Source organism: Desmodus rotundus, chromosome 3 (assembly GCF_022682495.2).
Source record: "Desmodus rotundus isolate HL8 chromosome 3, HLdesRot8A.1, whole genome shotgun sequence".
Taxonomy (NCBI): Eukaryota; Metazoa; Chordata; class Mammalia; order Chiroptera; family Phyllostomidae; genus Desmodus; species Desmodus rotundus.
In genome coordinates, this window is record NC_071389.1 from 34,554,450 (window position 1) to 34,568,046 (window position 13,597).

The 13,597-nt window shown below is 39.9% G+C and overlaps 1 protein-coding gene across 16 annotated transcripts in view; it reads left to right on the forward strand.

Annotated features, from left to right (window-relative positions):
* Nucleotides 1-13,597, forward strand: part of OSBPL9 (oxysterol binding protein like 9) — a 128,417-nt gene that overhangs the window by 63,710 nt on the left and 51,110 nt on the right. For 4 of the 16 annotated variants that reach the window (XM_053920577.2, XM_053920578.2, XM_053920579.2 and 1 more), the window contains exon 1: nt 7,667-7,838. The exons of 9 other annotated variants lie outside the window; for them this stretch is intronic. In XM_053920577.2, coding sequence (XP_053776552.1) covers nt 7,812-7,838 — 27 coding nt within the window. In that variant the 5' untranslated portion in view covers nt 7,667-7,811. 3 more of the 16 variants (XM_053920583.2, XM_071220921.1, XM_053920582.2) reach the window with 2 other exon arrangements.

Consider the following 13,597-nt stretch of genomic DNA (forward strand, 5'->3'; position numbering starts at 1 on the left):
TCTCAGCACTTTGTTCTGTTCTGACTGCTGGGAAACCTTCGTTTGTACAGCACGTGACATGAGGTCCGTTGGATCTCACTTCACACATATGTAATTTATATGATCCAGGCCCTTCTGTGACAAGTAGTGGTAAGTGCTTGGTGCCAACTTGATTATAAACAAAAACATGGGCAACGACATAACTTGGTAGCACTTGGATATAAGGTTGTTACTGAGCTGATTCAGTGTGTGCTTATATAGATGGTCCCTGACTTAGGGTGGTTCAGTTTTTAATGTTTTTTACAGTGGTGCAAAAGTGATGCACATTCGGTTGAAACTTTGCTTTCAATTTTGATTTTTCCTCCCACTAGCAGTATGTGTACTGGGTAGTGGCAGTGAGCCGCACCCCCAGCTGTGCTCTTCCAGGGGTCAGCAACTGATACTCTAGCAGGGGGTCCAAACTTTTGGTGTCTCTGTGCCACACTGGAAGAAGAGTTGTCTTGGGCCACATTAAATACATTGTGACACATAATCCCCCCAAAAATCTCACCATGTTTTAAGTAAATTTATAATTTTGTGTTGGGCTGCATTCATAGCCATCCTGGGCTGCATGCCATCACCCCGCCCCCCCCAGGTTGGACACCCCTGCTACAGTGTACTCATTGTTGTGTTAGGTGATTTTGCCCAACTGTAGGCTAGTGTAAGTGTTCTCAGCACGTTTAAAGTAGGCTAGGCTAAGTTACATGTTTGGTAAATAGGTACATTGAATGCATTTTCAAGTTATGATAGGTTTACCATAAGTTGAGGAGCATCTTACTAATTTGTATAGGTTATCAGAAATGAAAACACAGAAGATTGTGATAGAGACATTTTAGATCCCAGTTTGAAAACACTCACGTAAATGTCCAATTGAATAGTATAGACCTTTAAGGTTTTGACTTTTATGCTATAAGTGAGTAGATATTTAAAAAAATTTTTTTATACTAAATGGCTTCTGTGATTATTCTTTGAGCCAAGAAATTGGGCTTGGTTATCAAATTGAAATTTCATTGCTACTGTCTTGTAATTTTATATTTTTGCACTTACTATTGGCTCACTATCAGAAAGCAAGGCCATGATACCTAGAATAAGAATATGGGTGAGGGGGTGGGCGGCTGGTAGAAACCTTACCAGGAATGCCATTGAATCTGCGGATAAAACGTCATCATCAGTAAAGGAGACGTGGCAGAACGCAGACTTTAAATCGTTATTGAGGCTGAAAAAACAATGGAGCCATTTTGAAACATCTTTTCAAAATTAGATACTTCGGTATGATAGTTACAGAACTTTCAAACTTTTATTATAGACAATCACAAGTTAGTATTTAGTGTGCAGTTTGAGAAACTAGCTGAAGAATTATCTTTAATTAGGACCTTGATTCTACCCTCTTTCCCATAATGGCTAGACGTATAACTGGGTAACTAAGATAGCATAATTTTTTAGTACTTTTCTTGAATGTTAAGCTATTCCACTGAAGATTAGCTTTTTGAATATATAATTCAGTTTTTTCAATATGTGAAGCTCTGTTTACTACCATTGTAATGTTTCCTCTAGCCTCAGTTAGATTTTATTTTTGTATCAGGTAGAAAAATAGATGTGTTTTGTTTTTCTTCCTTGAGGCTCTTTGTGTCCCAAAGGAAATGACTGCATTATAGACGTGTCACTTCTTCCCCAGGTCAAGGGTTTGGAGAAGTAGCCAGTTACTTGGGTTTCCTGTAACAAAAGACAATTCTACTAAGGGCTATTGCAGTTGAATTTCTGGCTCCTACATTGGCACTTAGAAGCCTAGGCTTCATTTTTTTAATTAATTCTATTTTATTAGTAGTGGACCATCCATCTTAAACTCCTGGGAAACAACTAAATAGATGGTACAGTTTTATAGAAACTAAAGGCTATCATTCTTTTAAACTGTCAGAAATTTATTTTAACTGTGTGTTTTCATGGAAATCTTTTAAGAACTTATATATTTTCCTGCCTTCTATTTATAAAAATACAGTTAACATTTTTAAATAGTGCATGCTTAATTCAGAGCATATAGAGAAAATGTTTCAGAAAAGTTATTTATTTGGTAAATATCCAGTACTTCTTGTGTTCCATGCACTATAATAGTTGTAGAGGATATAATTGTGAATAAATGGCATATTATCCTTGCCTTTACAGAGCTTGGTCTAGTACAAAGAATAAAGATCATAACAAAGACTGGATTTTTTAAAGACTGCAATAATGACATGTTAAAGTAAAAACTCTAAAAATTGTTGAACTATGTAGAAGTATATAAAATAAAAGCAATACCTTTTCCCACGCCCTTTCACTAATGTGATGTTAGAGTGCATAAAAGCCAGAACATTTAATATGAAGAATAATTACTTACTACAAAGCCACTTCACCCTTATTATGGCAAGGTGCTGTGTACTTCTAACCAAATTTGTCAACTTGTGTTATTAGTGAAATCTATAAGTTGTTTCAGAAGAAAGATAAGTGACTAGTGTGGATTTTACCTATAAAAATTGGGGCAACAGAAACTAATATAATTTTTAAAATTGAGTGGTACTGAAAAGTTCATATAGAAAAACATCAGCCTTCTGCCCCTCCACTTTCTTTGTCCTGTTTGCTAGACTAGCCATTTTCAACCCTTTTAGCTGTTTATGCTGCTGTTTTTATAGCATAGTACCTGGTGTTTCATTCATTCAACAGACACCTCTGCTAAAGACACAGTGGTAAACAAGGCAGCACTGTATACTACCATAGCCATTGTGGGGTGTTCATTCCTAACCTGAAACAAATGTCTTTATGTTTGGTAATCTGTTGAGAATTACAAATAATTTACAAACTTTTGGAACACGGTGGTCTTGATCATAAGATAGGGACTGCTTCTACCATATGCCAAGTGGTGTATTTATTCCATCTGGCCAAAGTTTCTACATGAAAATTTTTCAGTTTTGAGACTTCTGGTTGCTGGTCAGACAAAATGGTGGAGCTGCATTTCCTGCTTCCAAGAGTTGTCTTTTAATGTTACCTGCTTTAATCATTTGGCCTGAATTGCTAGGCAAGTTACTAGTGAAACTATGATTTTTTAAAACCAATTTTTTCTTACTTTTTCCTTCTGTTTGTATCAAAAGTATTTGTGATCTATGTCTGAGATGATATCAGAGCGAATGTGATTTTAGGTAAACATTAGTGGACTATCTAGCAGAAATAATATTCTTTAAAGTAGTACATGAATTCTATATAAGGTATTCTTTTCATCTTTAAAGCCATAGGTAAAGTTGGCCTATTTTTTACTCAGTAGACTTCTTGCCCTTTTAAAAATCCCCTCACTCTGAACCTTAGTGTTTTTATTTTTAATTGTTTGATATAAAATAATCTGCACCTGGTACGATGCAGCCAGAGGGAAATTTAGAGAGTTTGTTGTTGTTTTTCTTGTCTTGTATTAGTTTTTAATATTTTCTAGTCTTATTGAGAAATAATTGACATACATCACTATATACGGTTAAGGTGGGTGTACAGAATGATCTTTTTTTTTTACTTGTTAATCACCATAGTCTATTCTTCTTTATCTTGGGGAAAAAAGGTACCAATTTAATTTAATCACTTAGTTATATAGTTCAGAAACAAGTATTGAAAATCCTTTTGATACATGGGTAGGTAATTAGTTGTCATACATGGGTTTAAGGCATTGGTCACTTAACCTTCTTCTGTAACAACTTGTAGATTTCTTTAAAAACAGTTGAGTTGCCAAATTTGCTTAGAAGCACTATAGTTTGGGGGGATAAAATGGGTAAAGTTGCCTTGTGTTGTGTAATTACTCTTCATTCTAAATGCTACATCTTTTATGCACACTAACTTTAGAGTAGGACTAGGAAAATGAGAACTATGTATCTATTAGAAATACTTATCTCTTGGATAAAACTGTGGACTATAGCTATGACCTCTTTAAATATATATGCAATTGATGACAACTCAGTATTATTATTAAGTGACTGTCATAAATCTTATTCTCAATTGCCATTATCCCTAATCTTAACACTTGAGCCTGACAATAAAAACTATTGATAATTGGGCGCACTAAATATTTACTACAACTTAACTATTCACATTAAACTGTCAAAAATGGTAGTGCATTAGATTTTGAAACTACTGACCAATGATGATGGGAGATTTGGAGGACACTTTAACAAAACAACACTTGGGAAGACATTGTTAAATATAAAGTCCTTGATGACCCTATAGGTCTTTCTGTCTAGTTGGGGAGATAAGACATAAGCACAAAAAAAGAACTGGTAAGCAAGAATTATATAAATAAGTATTATGTCTCTTATATAAGGGTCAAACAGTACAGTACATAGACAGAATTAGAGATACATGCTTTTCCCCTGGGCCTGGAGAACTGTTTAATCAGCTAATACTGAATTAAGTCCTTTGGCCTACTCAGGCACAAAATTAACTGCTAGAAAAGCAGATAATAAAAGAAATTTAAAAGGGTATCAGTGGAAGTTGTTAGACATTGACCTTGACCATCTGGCAAAATTAATATATATTTTTTCTGCATCACTATTTATACTTTAATATTTACCACAGAATTGTTTATTTTCAGAATCTATTCCCATGTGAAATCCATTATTGAGCACCTGATATGTGCCAGGCATTTGGCTAAAGACTGAGGATATGATATTTAACAAAATCAAATATGTCGATCCTTGTCTCATTAAATTTACAGTCTAGTGGTGAACATAAACATCAAAGAATAATGCAAATAATCTGATTTTAAAATGGGCATTAGATCTGAATAGACATTTTTCCAAAGGACACACATACAGGTATACAATAGGTACATAAAAAGATGCTCAGCATCATTAATGATCTGGGAAATGCAAATCAAAATGACAATGAGATATTACTTCATACCTGTTAGCATGGTTGAAATTATGAAAAAGATAAGAAATCACAAGTGTTGGTGAGGATGTAGAGAAAAGAGAAACCTTGCGTATTGCTGTGCAGCCATTACAGAAAACAGTATGGCGGTGCCTCAAAAAATTAAATATAGAACTATTGTGTGATCTAGTAATTCCACTTCTTGGTATTTATCTGAAGAAAATGAAAACACCAGTTCAAAAAGATTCACGCACCCCCATGCTCATTACAGCATTATTTACAATAGCCAAGATATGGAAACAACCTAAGTGTCTCCTGATGGATGAATTGATAAAGAAACTGTAGCACGTGCGCACGCACACACACACGAATATTATTCAGCCATAAAAAGAATGAAATCTTGTCATCTGAGACAACATGGGTGAACCTGGAGGACATTATGCTAAATGAAACAAGTCAGACAAAGACAAAGACCATGTGGGATCTAAATTAAAGACTAAACAAGCTCATAAATACAGAAAACAGATTGGTGGTTGCAAGAAGTGGGGAGTGGGGGAGAAATGTGTGAACTCTTTTTTGTTTTAATTTTAAATAAATTGAACAAAAAACTTTTAAGGAATAATGCAAATAGAAAGCAGAGCAGTGGTTGGAGGGACTGACTGCTGAAGGGGCAGGGGGAAGTTTCGTGGTGCCGGAAAGGTTCTGTGTCTGACTCAACGGTTACGTGTATGCATACATTTATCAAAGTATATTGAACTGTGCATCTGAAATGGATGCATTCTTTTGTATGCAAATTCAAACTCAATAAAGTTAATTAAAAGGAATAACTCATTACATGTAAACTAGCTGTGATAAGTTTCATATAGGAGAGTTGCCTGGACTATGAGAACATAAAAGGAAGAATTCACATAGGCAGGGAGATATTGATAAGTAGAAATAAAATGAGCGAAGGTTGGGGATTGGTGTCATGGGGACGGAGTAGAAGACAGAAATAAGAGCATGGCCAAGGCCTTGAGGTGGAAGGTGCATGGCAAATCTAGGAAGCCTGGAGAAGGTCACTGTGAGGAGTGCAGAAACCAGGGAGTGGAAGGTACAAGGAGTGGGTAGGTAGGGCTAAACTTTGCAGGCCGTTGTTAAAGTCTGAGCTGTATCCTAACCCAATGAAAAGCAGTTGAAGGGGGTGGGGGAGTGGGGGTGATGAGGGTGTAATGAATTGGTTTTGGAAACCAATTACTGTGGCTATACTGTTGAGAATGAACTAGAGGAGCTAGGGTAGATTCAGGAAGACTTTACAAAGATTATTGAGGTGATGATGGAGATACTTGGACAGAATCGAGAATGTATTTAGGAGGTAAAAATGACAGAACTTGGTGATGGATTGAATGTGAAATGAGGAAGGTGTTAGGGACTGCTAGGTTTGTGGTTTGCATAATAGAGTGGATGGCAGTGGTTTTCATCTACTGATGTAGGGGGCTCTGGAAGAGGACCAGACTTTTGAGGAGTGAATTTGAGATGAAGGAATTGCCTTTGGTTTTGGACATTTTTTTAAAATCCTCATCTGAGGACATTTTTTCATTGCTTTTGAGAGGCAAGAAGGGAGAGAGAGACAGAGAGGAGGAAGCTGGGAGGGATGGAGGTGGTGGTGGGGCGGGGCCTCATCGATTGGTTGCCTTCTTGTGTGTGGCCTGACTGGGAAATGAACCGTAACTTTTCCGTGTATGGGATGATGCTTCAACCAACTGAGCCACATTGGCCAGGGCTGGTATTGGATATTCTGAAAAAAGTTTACAGAACAAAATGAAGGGATCTTTAACAGAGGGTGGCAAGCATTTATTGAGCCTTTTGTGTGCGGTTTGCACTATGCTGGTTGTAGGGGGTACCAGGAGAGCACAAAAGTTTATTAGACACTTAGGAGTACAGGTGTATATAAATAGCCGGAGGAAAAATAGTACCAACAGTAAAAGATTGTCCTCATCATAAGTTAGTCATTTATGCCTGTGATTTCCTGCATTTTGGAGGGATGATTCTCTGTCAAGGTCTTCTAAGTCTGAATTTTTTAATCTAATTTGAGGCTATGACTTTTGAATTCCTGAAGCATGTTCACAAGCCACCTACATTCCTTATGGAGCTGTGGCATAACAGCAGGCCCACGGTGTTTCCCTGCATTTTTAAATAAAACGGGCACCATGCTTTTGTTTATTGATATAGTGTCTCCACCTCCCCTCACTGCCTCCTCCTCTTCAGCACTTCCCCGGCACTCGAAACAAACAGCTTTCCGGAAGTAAGCAAAAACAGTTTATCAACATGAAACTTGGCTCTACAGCTGACAAAATATTTGGGGATGTTAAGCTAGAAGCCGAAGGGTGTAAAGCGTGTTTAAGTCCGTGAGCGGGCCCTTCCTTACACCCCACTCCGCAGGAATTGCGGGGCGGAAGGCCGGAAAGCCTGGCTGAGCCCTCTCGGGCGCTGACCACACTTTCCTAGGGGCGGCAGCCGCTTGTCCGAGGCCGGGTGAGGCCGAACCCCTGCCCGGTGGGGTCTGGGTGGGGCTAGAGAACTAGAAAGCCTGCTGGGCGCCCACACACTGCTGACCGCCCGTCCCTCTGGTGGCCAGCTCTCTCCCGCCTCTCCACCCCAAAATCAATCGTCAGCCTCTCACCTCCTACAGCAGGTGACCCGTGGCCAATCGCCAGGGGTCTCTTTGCCAGGATCCTACAGGCCCAGCCAATCGGTGCGGCCCCTAGGCAGGGGAGGGGCCGGCCGAACAGGGGTAAGGGTAAGGGGGTGTCCCGGGGACCAGCTGAATCTGGCAGGACTGTCTGCGCGGCTACCCGGAGATCTGCGTGGGGGGAGGAAAGGGGGTGCTCGGAAGCGCCCCCGGCTCCCTTCCCTGGAGGCACAGAGGGCGGGGGCCTTGGCGAATGGCTTTCTTGCCGGCCAGTTGCGGAGTGAGTAGACCCCAGGGGTCTGGGAGAGGGGCCAGCCCCCACCCTGAGTACCTGGGGCCGTGGGCGCGAATGTTTTCTCCCCACCTCCTTTCCGGCTCCCTGTGGGGTGAGTACGACGACGTGGCTGTCCAGGCCCTCTCATCCCGGGAGCTCTGCTCCTTTCCCCTGCGGGGATGAGTTGGAGGCTGAGGCTAGGGCCCTCCCGTTCCACCGAGAGGTCATTAGCCACCAAACCAGATTGGAGACGGTCTCTTCCTCTTTTTCGGTTCATTTTTGTGTAGCTCTGTTTTCCTTTCGAAAGCTGTCGCAAGATATTACTTATTTTAAACAAAAAAGTTAAGCATTCTCTTAATGTGAAAGCTTAATTTTGACCAGTTGCCCATTAATAGAATCTTCACTTGCAAGCCAAACATTTTATGTTGTTTTATTTTTGGCACTGTGTTCTTGCCTGGCTCCGTTTTTTTGTGTGTAATAATTATGGGTGTTGTTCTTTGTATGTGTGTGGGGAGGGAGGTGGTTTTAGGTTTTTTTGGGTATCTTGTGCACAAATAGTGAAAACTTGGGAATAGTTTTATGGGGCTCATGAAAACTGAAAGGAAAGGTTTAGCTTCTCAGCACAGCTCAGTTATGGAAAGTTGAGTGTATTGAATAGACTAGGAAGCATATTTGAATCACGCATTTTTTGCAGCATTCATACTGTAATTTTTGTTATGGAAGAGTGAGAGATGTATTGAACTTCTTTTTGCTAATTTGAAGTAACATTTGGTTTTACTTGACTAAAGTGTTCACTTTCAGCTTTGTAGGAAATTAGAAACAAATCAAGTAATTATTTCTCCTAGTTTCAGTGGAGAAGCTGGGAGGGATCTTGCAATAGTAGTTGCAGTTTTAAGAGCTTCTGCAGTGAACTTTAAATTGGAAATTCTCATCCGTTACCTGCGAATCATCTCTCAGTACATTGCCTGTATTGAACTGAGTAGGCGATAAAGCCCTTTAATGAATAGTGTTAACATCTCTCATTTACCTGCACTTAATTTTTTTAAAACTTTCACTTTTTGTGCAGTAGAGCAATAGACAACTGGATGAAATCACCATATTACCTTTCCTAGCACAAGGAAGATATAAACCACTAAAAAATCAGATTTTTGGTCTGAGAGCTTAAATGGGAAATAGGAGAGATAACAGAGAAGCCAGATCTGTTTCCAGACTAAACTGAGTCTGGCTTTCACTGAGATAACACAGCAGAGGCTCTGGTCACATTCATTTTGATATTTCTGAAGTTCTAGATTTTTTTTTTACATGTGAAAACATTGTGTGTGGTAGTAAATCTAACCACTTAACCTTCCACAATTGATGTGAAGATGAGTAGAGAATTTAGTTCAGTGCAAATTTCGTTGAACCAAAAAAGCATTTTGTGATACTTACTCTGCTGATTGGAAAATTCAGGTTGCCTGGTTTGTAGTTTATTGCTTGAGAAAGAGGGTATCAGGCTTTTATTCTAAAAAGGAAATTCTAGAATGTCCCCAGGGAGATGTCAAGTTCTATCAGTGTCTAAACTGTACAGTGTAGAGTGGTAACTGATGTTTATGGGGATTCTGTAGAAGACAGTTTTCATGATTACTGTAACATACTTAGCCTGCAATTATATTCAGGAAGATTTTTCAGGAAAGTTTTAAACAAAGATTACTTTTGAAGAAATAGTTTTTAGGCTGAAATATAACTAAGCCAAGTATCTCTCCCTAAAAGTTCCACATGCAGTTCTCCCTAAAATGACCACATGCAGGCCATTTATAGATTTTTTCCATCTCCTTGGTTTTCCATGTCCATCACCAGGTCCTATTAAACTTGCCTTAGTAACATCTCTTGGATTTGGTCTCCTTTTTCCCCACATGATAATGCTTTAATTCAGGCCGTCATCATCTCTCACCTAGATTTTTGCAAAACATTTTCTTACTTAAACTTTTGCCAAACCTTCTAACTAGTCTCTCAGTCACTAGACTCTGTCTTCCCATATTCTTTATCAGATCCAGCTGGATCACTCTTGTGCTTAACAATCTGTTTGGGGTTCCCCTTGCCAAAGTCCAGCTGTGTGGCATGTCCTTCAAGGCCCTTAACAACCTGCTCCTAATTTTTCTCTCTTGAGTCTGGACTTAGCTGCAAGTGCTCTGCCCAGTGCATCTACTCTAGCACTGTGAACTGTTAATCATTTAGAACATGTCATAGCTTTTCTTAGCTTTGTCCTTTCACAGCCTTTCCCTTCTGCTTACAATTACAATTGCTCAGGAATCTGTCAAGTGATAAATCTCCAGGTCTTCCTTTAACACACAGCGTGTATGTTACTTTCTCACTGTTTTTCTTCAGGCAAAGTGAGTTAGAATTTGGCCTTTGTGTGTACAGTGACACTTGTTCATGTCTGCATTACAGCCTTCACTAGGTTGCACTGCTCATTTTCTGTTCACTTATCTGAGTCTTGTGTTAGACGCTAGTCTCCTAGAGGTCAGAGGTGCTTACTCCTCTTTGTATCCCCACGACCTTTGTCCTTAGTCCAGTGCTTGGCACATAGTAGGTGCTCGAATGAATGCTTTTTAAATGATCAAAATATGTAATTTAATTATTTCCTAAGTGTGTAAACCTTTGACTCAGTTGTATTGTAATTAAGTTTATTCTTGTGAGTTAGCAATGTTTCCTAAGTTACCAGGCTCCCTGATTGCTGCCACACCTGAGAGACAGGATGGGAGAAAATGTTCAGAAACTAAGTTGTAAATGGTGAGCCGATTCGCAGACAAGTGCTCCCCCGCCCCCTACACCCTCTCCTCCCTGTTCGTATTGACCTCTAATGTGGTTGAAAGAGCGCTAACAGCAGTGCCAGCACAAATGGGATTTGCGATGGTATCATAGGTAAAAGAGTTTGTTGCTGGCTAGAGAAGTCAGGCAGACTGCTTGGAAGGGGTGCAGTCTGAGCTCATTCCAGAAGATTAGGTAATGATTAATTCTGTTAGCTATTATCTGTATTGTCCTTAAAGATGCCCTTTGAAGGAGGTGATAGTACCTGGCACATAAGAGCTATTCAGTGAACATTGGTATAATGAAGGAATAGTAGGCTTGCTCTGTGTCTGTGTGAGGGAAGGGGGACGGAGGGAGGGAGAGATGGAGACCGAGACCCAGACCTGCCCTTTCCACATTGGAGCTCATTTATTTCTGGAGACACAATTAAAAACTTTGCTGCTTTGCTCTATTGACTGAACAGCTTATTTTGTTTTTTCCCATATATGCCACTTGAAACAGGTTATTCTGCTTACTCAGTTATTTCTTTGCATTCTCTGCATTCCGGAGCGTGTTTTAAAATCTGGTTTCATTACATCTCCCTCACTCAGTTTCAAGGTTACACTAAATGCTAAGAGTTTACTTGTGTGTGTGTTTTCTTAATCCTTACTCAAGGGTATGTTTATTGCTTTTAGAGAAAGGGGGGATGCGGGGGGAGAGAGAGAAAGAGAAACATCGATGTAAGGGAGAAGCATTGCACTGTTGCCTCCCCTCCTACAAGCGACTCAGCCCAGGATGGAACACCCAACCTAGGTATGTGCCCTGACCAGGAATCGAGCCAGCACGACCTTCTGGTGTACAGGACAATGCTCTAACTAGCTGAGCCACTCAGCCAGAGCTCCTTGTGTTTTAACATCTTTGTCATACCACAGAGGACTTGGAACCTGAAAGTTCTCATTGTTTTTATTTAAATGAAATGAACTTTTTTAAAAAGTAAGGACCCGAAATTTTTTCAGTGTGGTGAGGTATTCACACCCCTGGTGAACGTGGAGATACTGGCTTCAGAGCATTCTAAAACTGGAAGGGATCTTGGAGTTTTAGTTCAACCTCTACCTATTTTTGTAGTGGAGGAAACAGTCTCAGAGAATCCAAGTGACAGAGAATAGAACAACTAGAACTAGAGCCCTGTGATTCTTGCTGTTATTATTTCTGGAGAGAACCAAGGTGCTGCTCTGGTGCTTCTATCTGTCCATGGCTTACCATACTCCCCAAACCCCAGTAATTTTTCCAGGTTAGGCACTAATTTTGGTTTCCTTTTAGATTCAGCATCTGGATCTGAAAAATATTTTATACTTCTTTGAGAGAATATGTTTCCTTTTTTGGCATCCTGCTCTCCAACCTCTCTTTGTGCTTATTCTAGCCCTGAGTCTGGGAGTTTGCCTTTTCGGTTATTCTCCATTTTCTTGAAGATTCATTCTCTGCCTTTCTTTGCTCTCAGCTTCAGGAGGCTGACCTTTGCAGAAGGTATCACCTGCCGTCCTTAGTCCTCTGGCTTCTTGTTAGGGTTAGCTGATGGGAGACAGCAACAGAGGATGGAAGGAAGAAAAGAGAGGAACTTGGAGGGTGTATTATCTTGCTCCTTCTCTGATTTGGTGCTTTTCTCTCAGGGGCCACTATTTCCTACAACTACAGTGTCCTTTGAGTAGCTCCTCCTCTGCTTAATCCTGGTAATGTCTCCTTCCTCGTTTCTTCAGCTTGAGGTTTTGAAGGCTTCCCTGCCTTTCCTAATTCCAGGGTACTTCAGCATCTCTGGTTAGTGTTCTTATCCCTGCCCTGATGTCATTAAAGAGATGTTCAGACATCACGTCTGATCATGTCATTTCCAGCAGGGCCCACTGCTGTAATACTTCCCCTCTGCATCTCTGTCCAAGTCCTGCACTCTAATCAAACGTTGCCTCTGTGAGACCTTATCATCTGCCTTAACTTTCTCCTTGGTATATCTTCTTAGTACCTTTCTCATAACACTCACTTTACCATGTTTGATTCACTTATTTGTAGACAGATGTTTATCTCCTCTTGTAGATTTGACACTTCCTAGGGGAGGGTCTATATCTATTTCACCTGGGCACCGCCAAGTCATCCAGAAGGTGCCACGGTCATAAGGGAGTCCCATGGAGTAAGTCATCATTGTACCGCTGACCTCTAAGCCCAGAGTACCGCGTGTAAGACAGTGCTCGTGAGAGGGCTTGGCAGGAGATAGGGAGTCCTTGGAGGGCAATGTTCATTGCCATTGCTGGGTCTCATTTCTTGTACTGTCTGTATGGAACAGTGTCTTTCCTCCTATTCAATTTCGCATTTGTTTTGTAAAAACTTTTAATTAGCCTTAAAAAATGCAACATCCATGCTTATAAAATAAATCCTTTATAATAACAGTTTGTAATATTTTCATGAATACTCTGATTTTTGATCTGCAAGAACTTTTTGTACTTCGATTATTTTTTATGTTTAAATGCCAACAAATAGGCACATTTCCAAATTTATTTCATTCATTTATAAAATTGTTACTGAGTACTTACTACAAGCCCAGCACTAGCCAGGGGTATGCAGTAGAGAACCAGACACAGTCCCGTCCGCGTGGGCACATGTTCTAGCTGTGTTTCAGACCATCTTGGTAGATTTCTGACAGTTAAAGTAAATCAGGGGAATGTTGGGTTACACTTGCAACAGCTTTAGCAAGAACGGAACCTGTTTCCTTCTGTTTGATATTTACTGGCAGCTCAACTCCAGATGTATAAAAACTGTTTCGGCATATATAATTTTTAACGGATATATGCCAAACCAATTGTAGAATATGTTCTTTTTATTTCATGATTATTGTTTTTGCTCTATTTGGTTGGTTTGTGTGGGATAAAAGCCTTTTAGGACTTCAGTGTCTGTTGGTCTGACTAGTTTACCATTTAGCTCCCTTGGGTGTTAATTTTCTATGAGATATTTTTTAT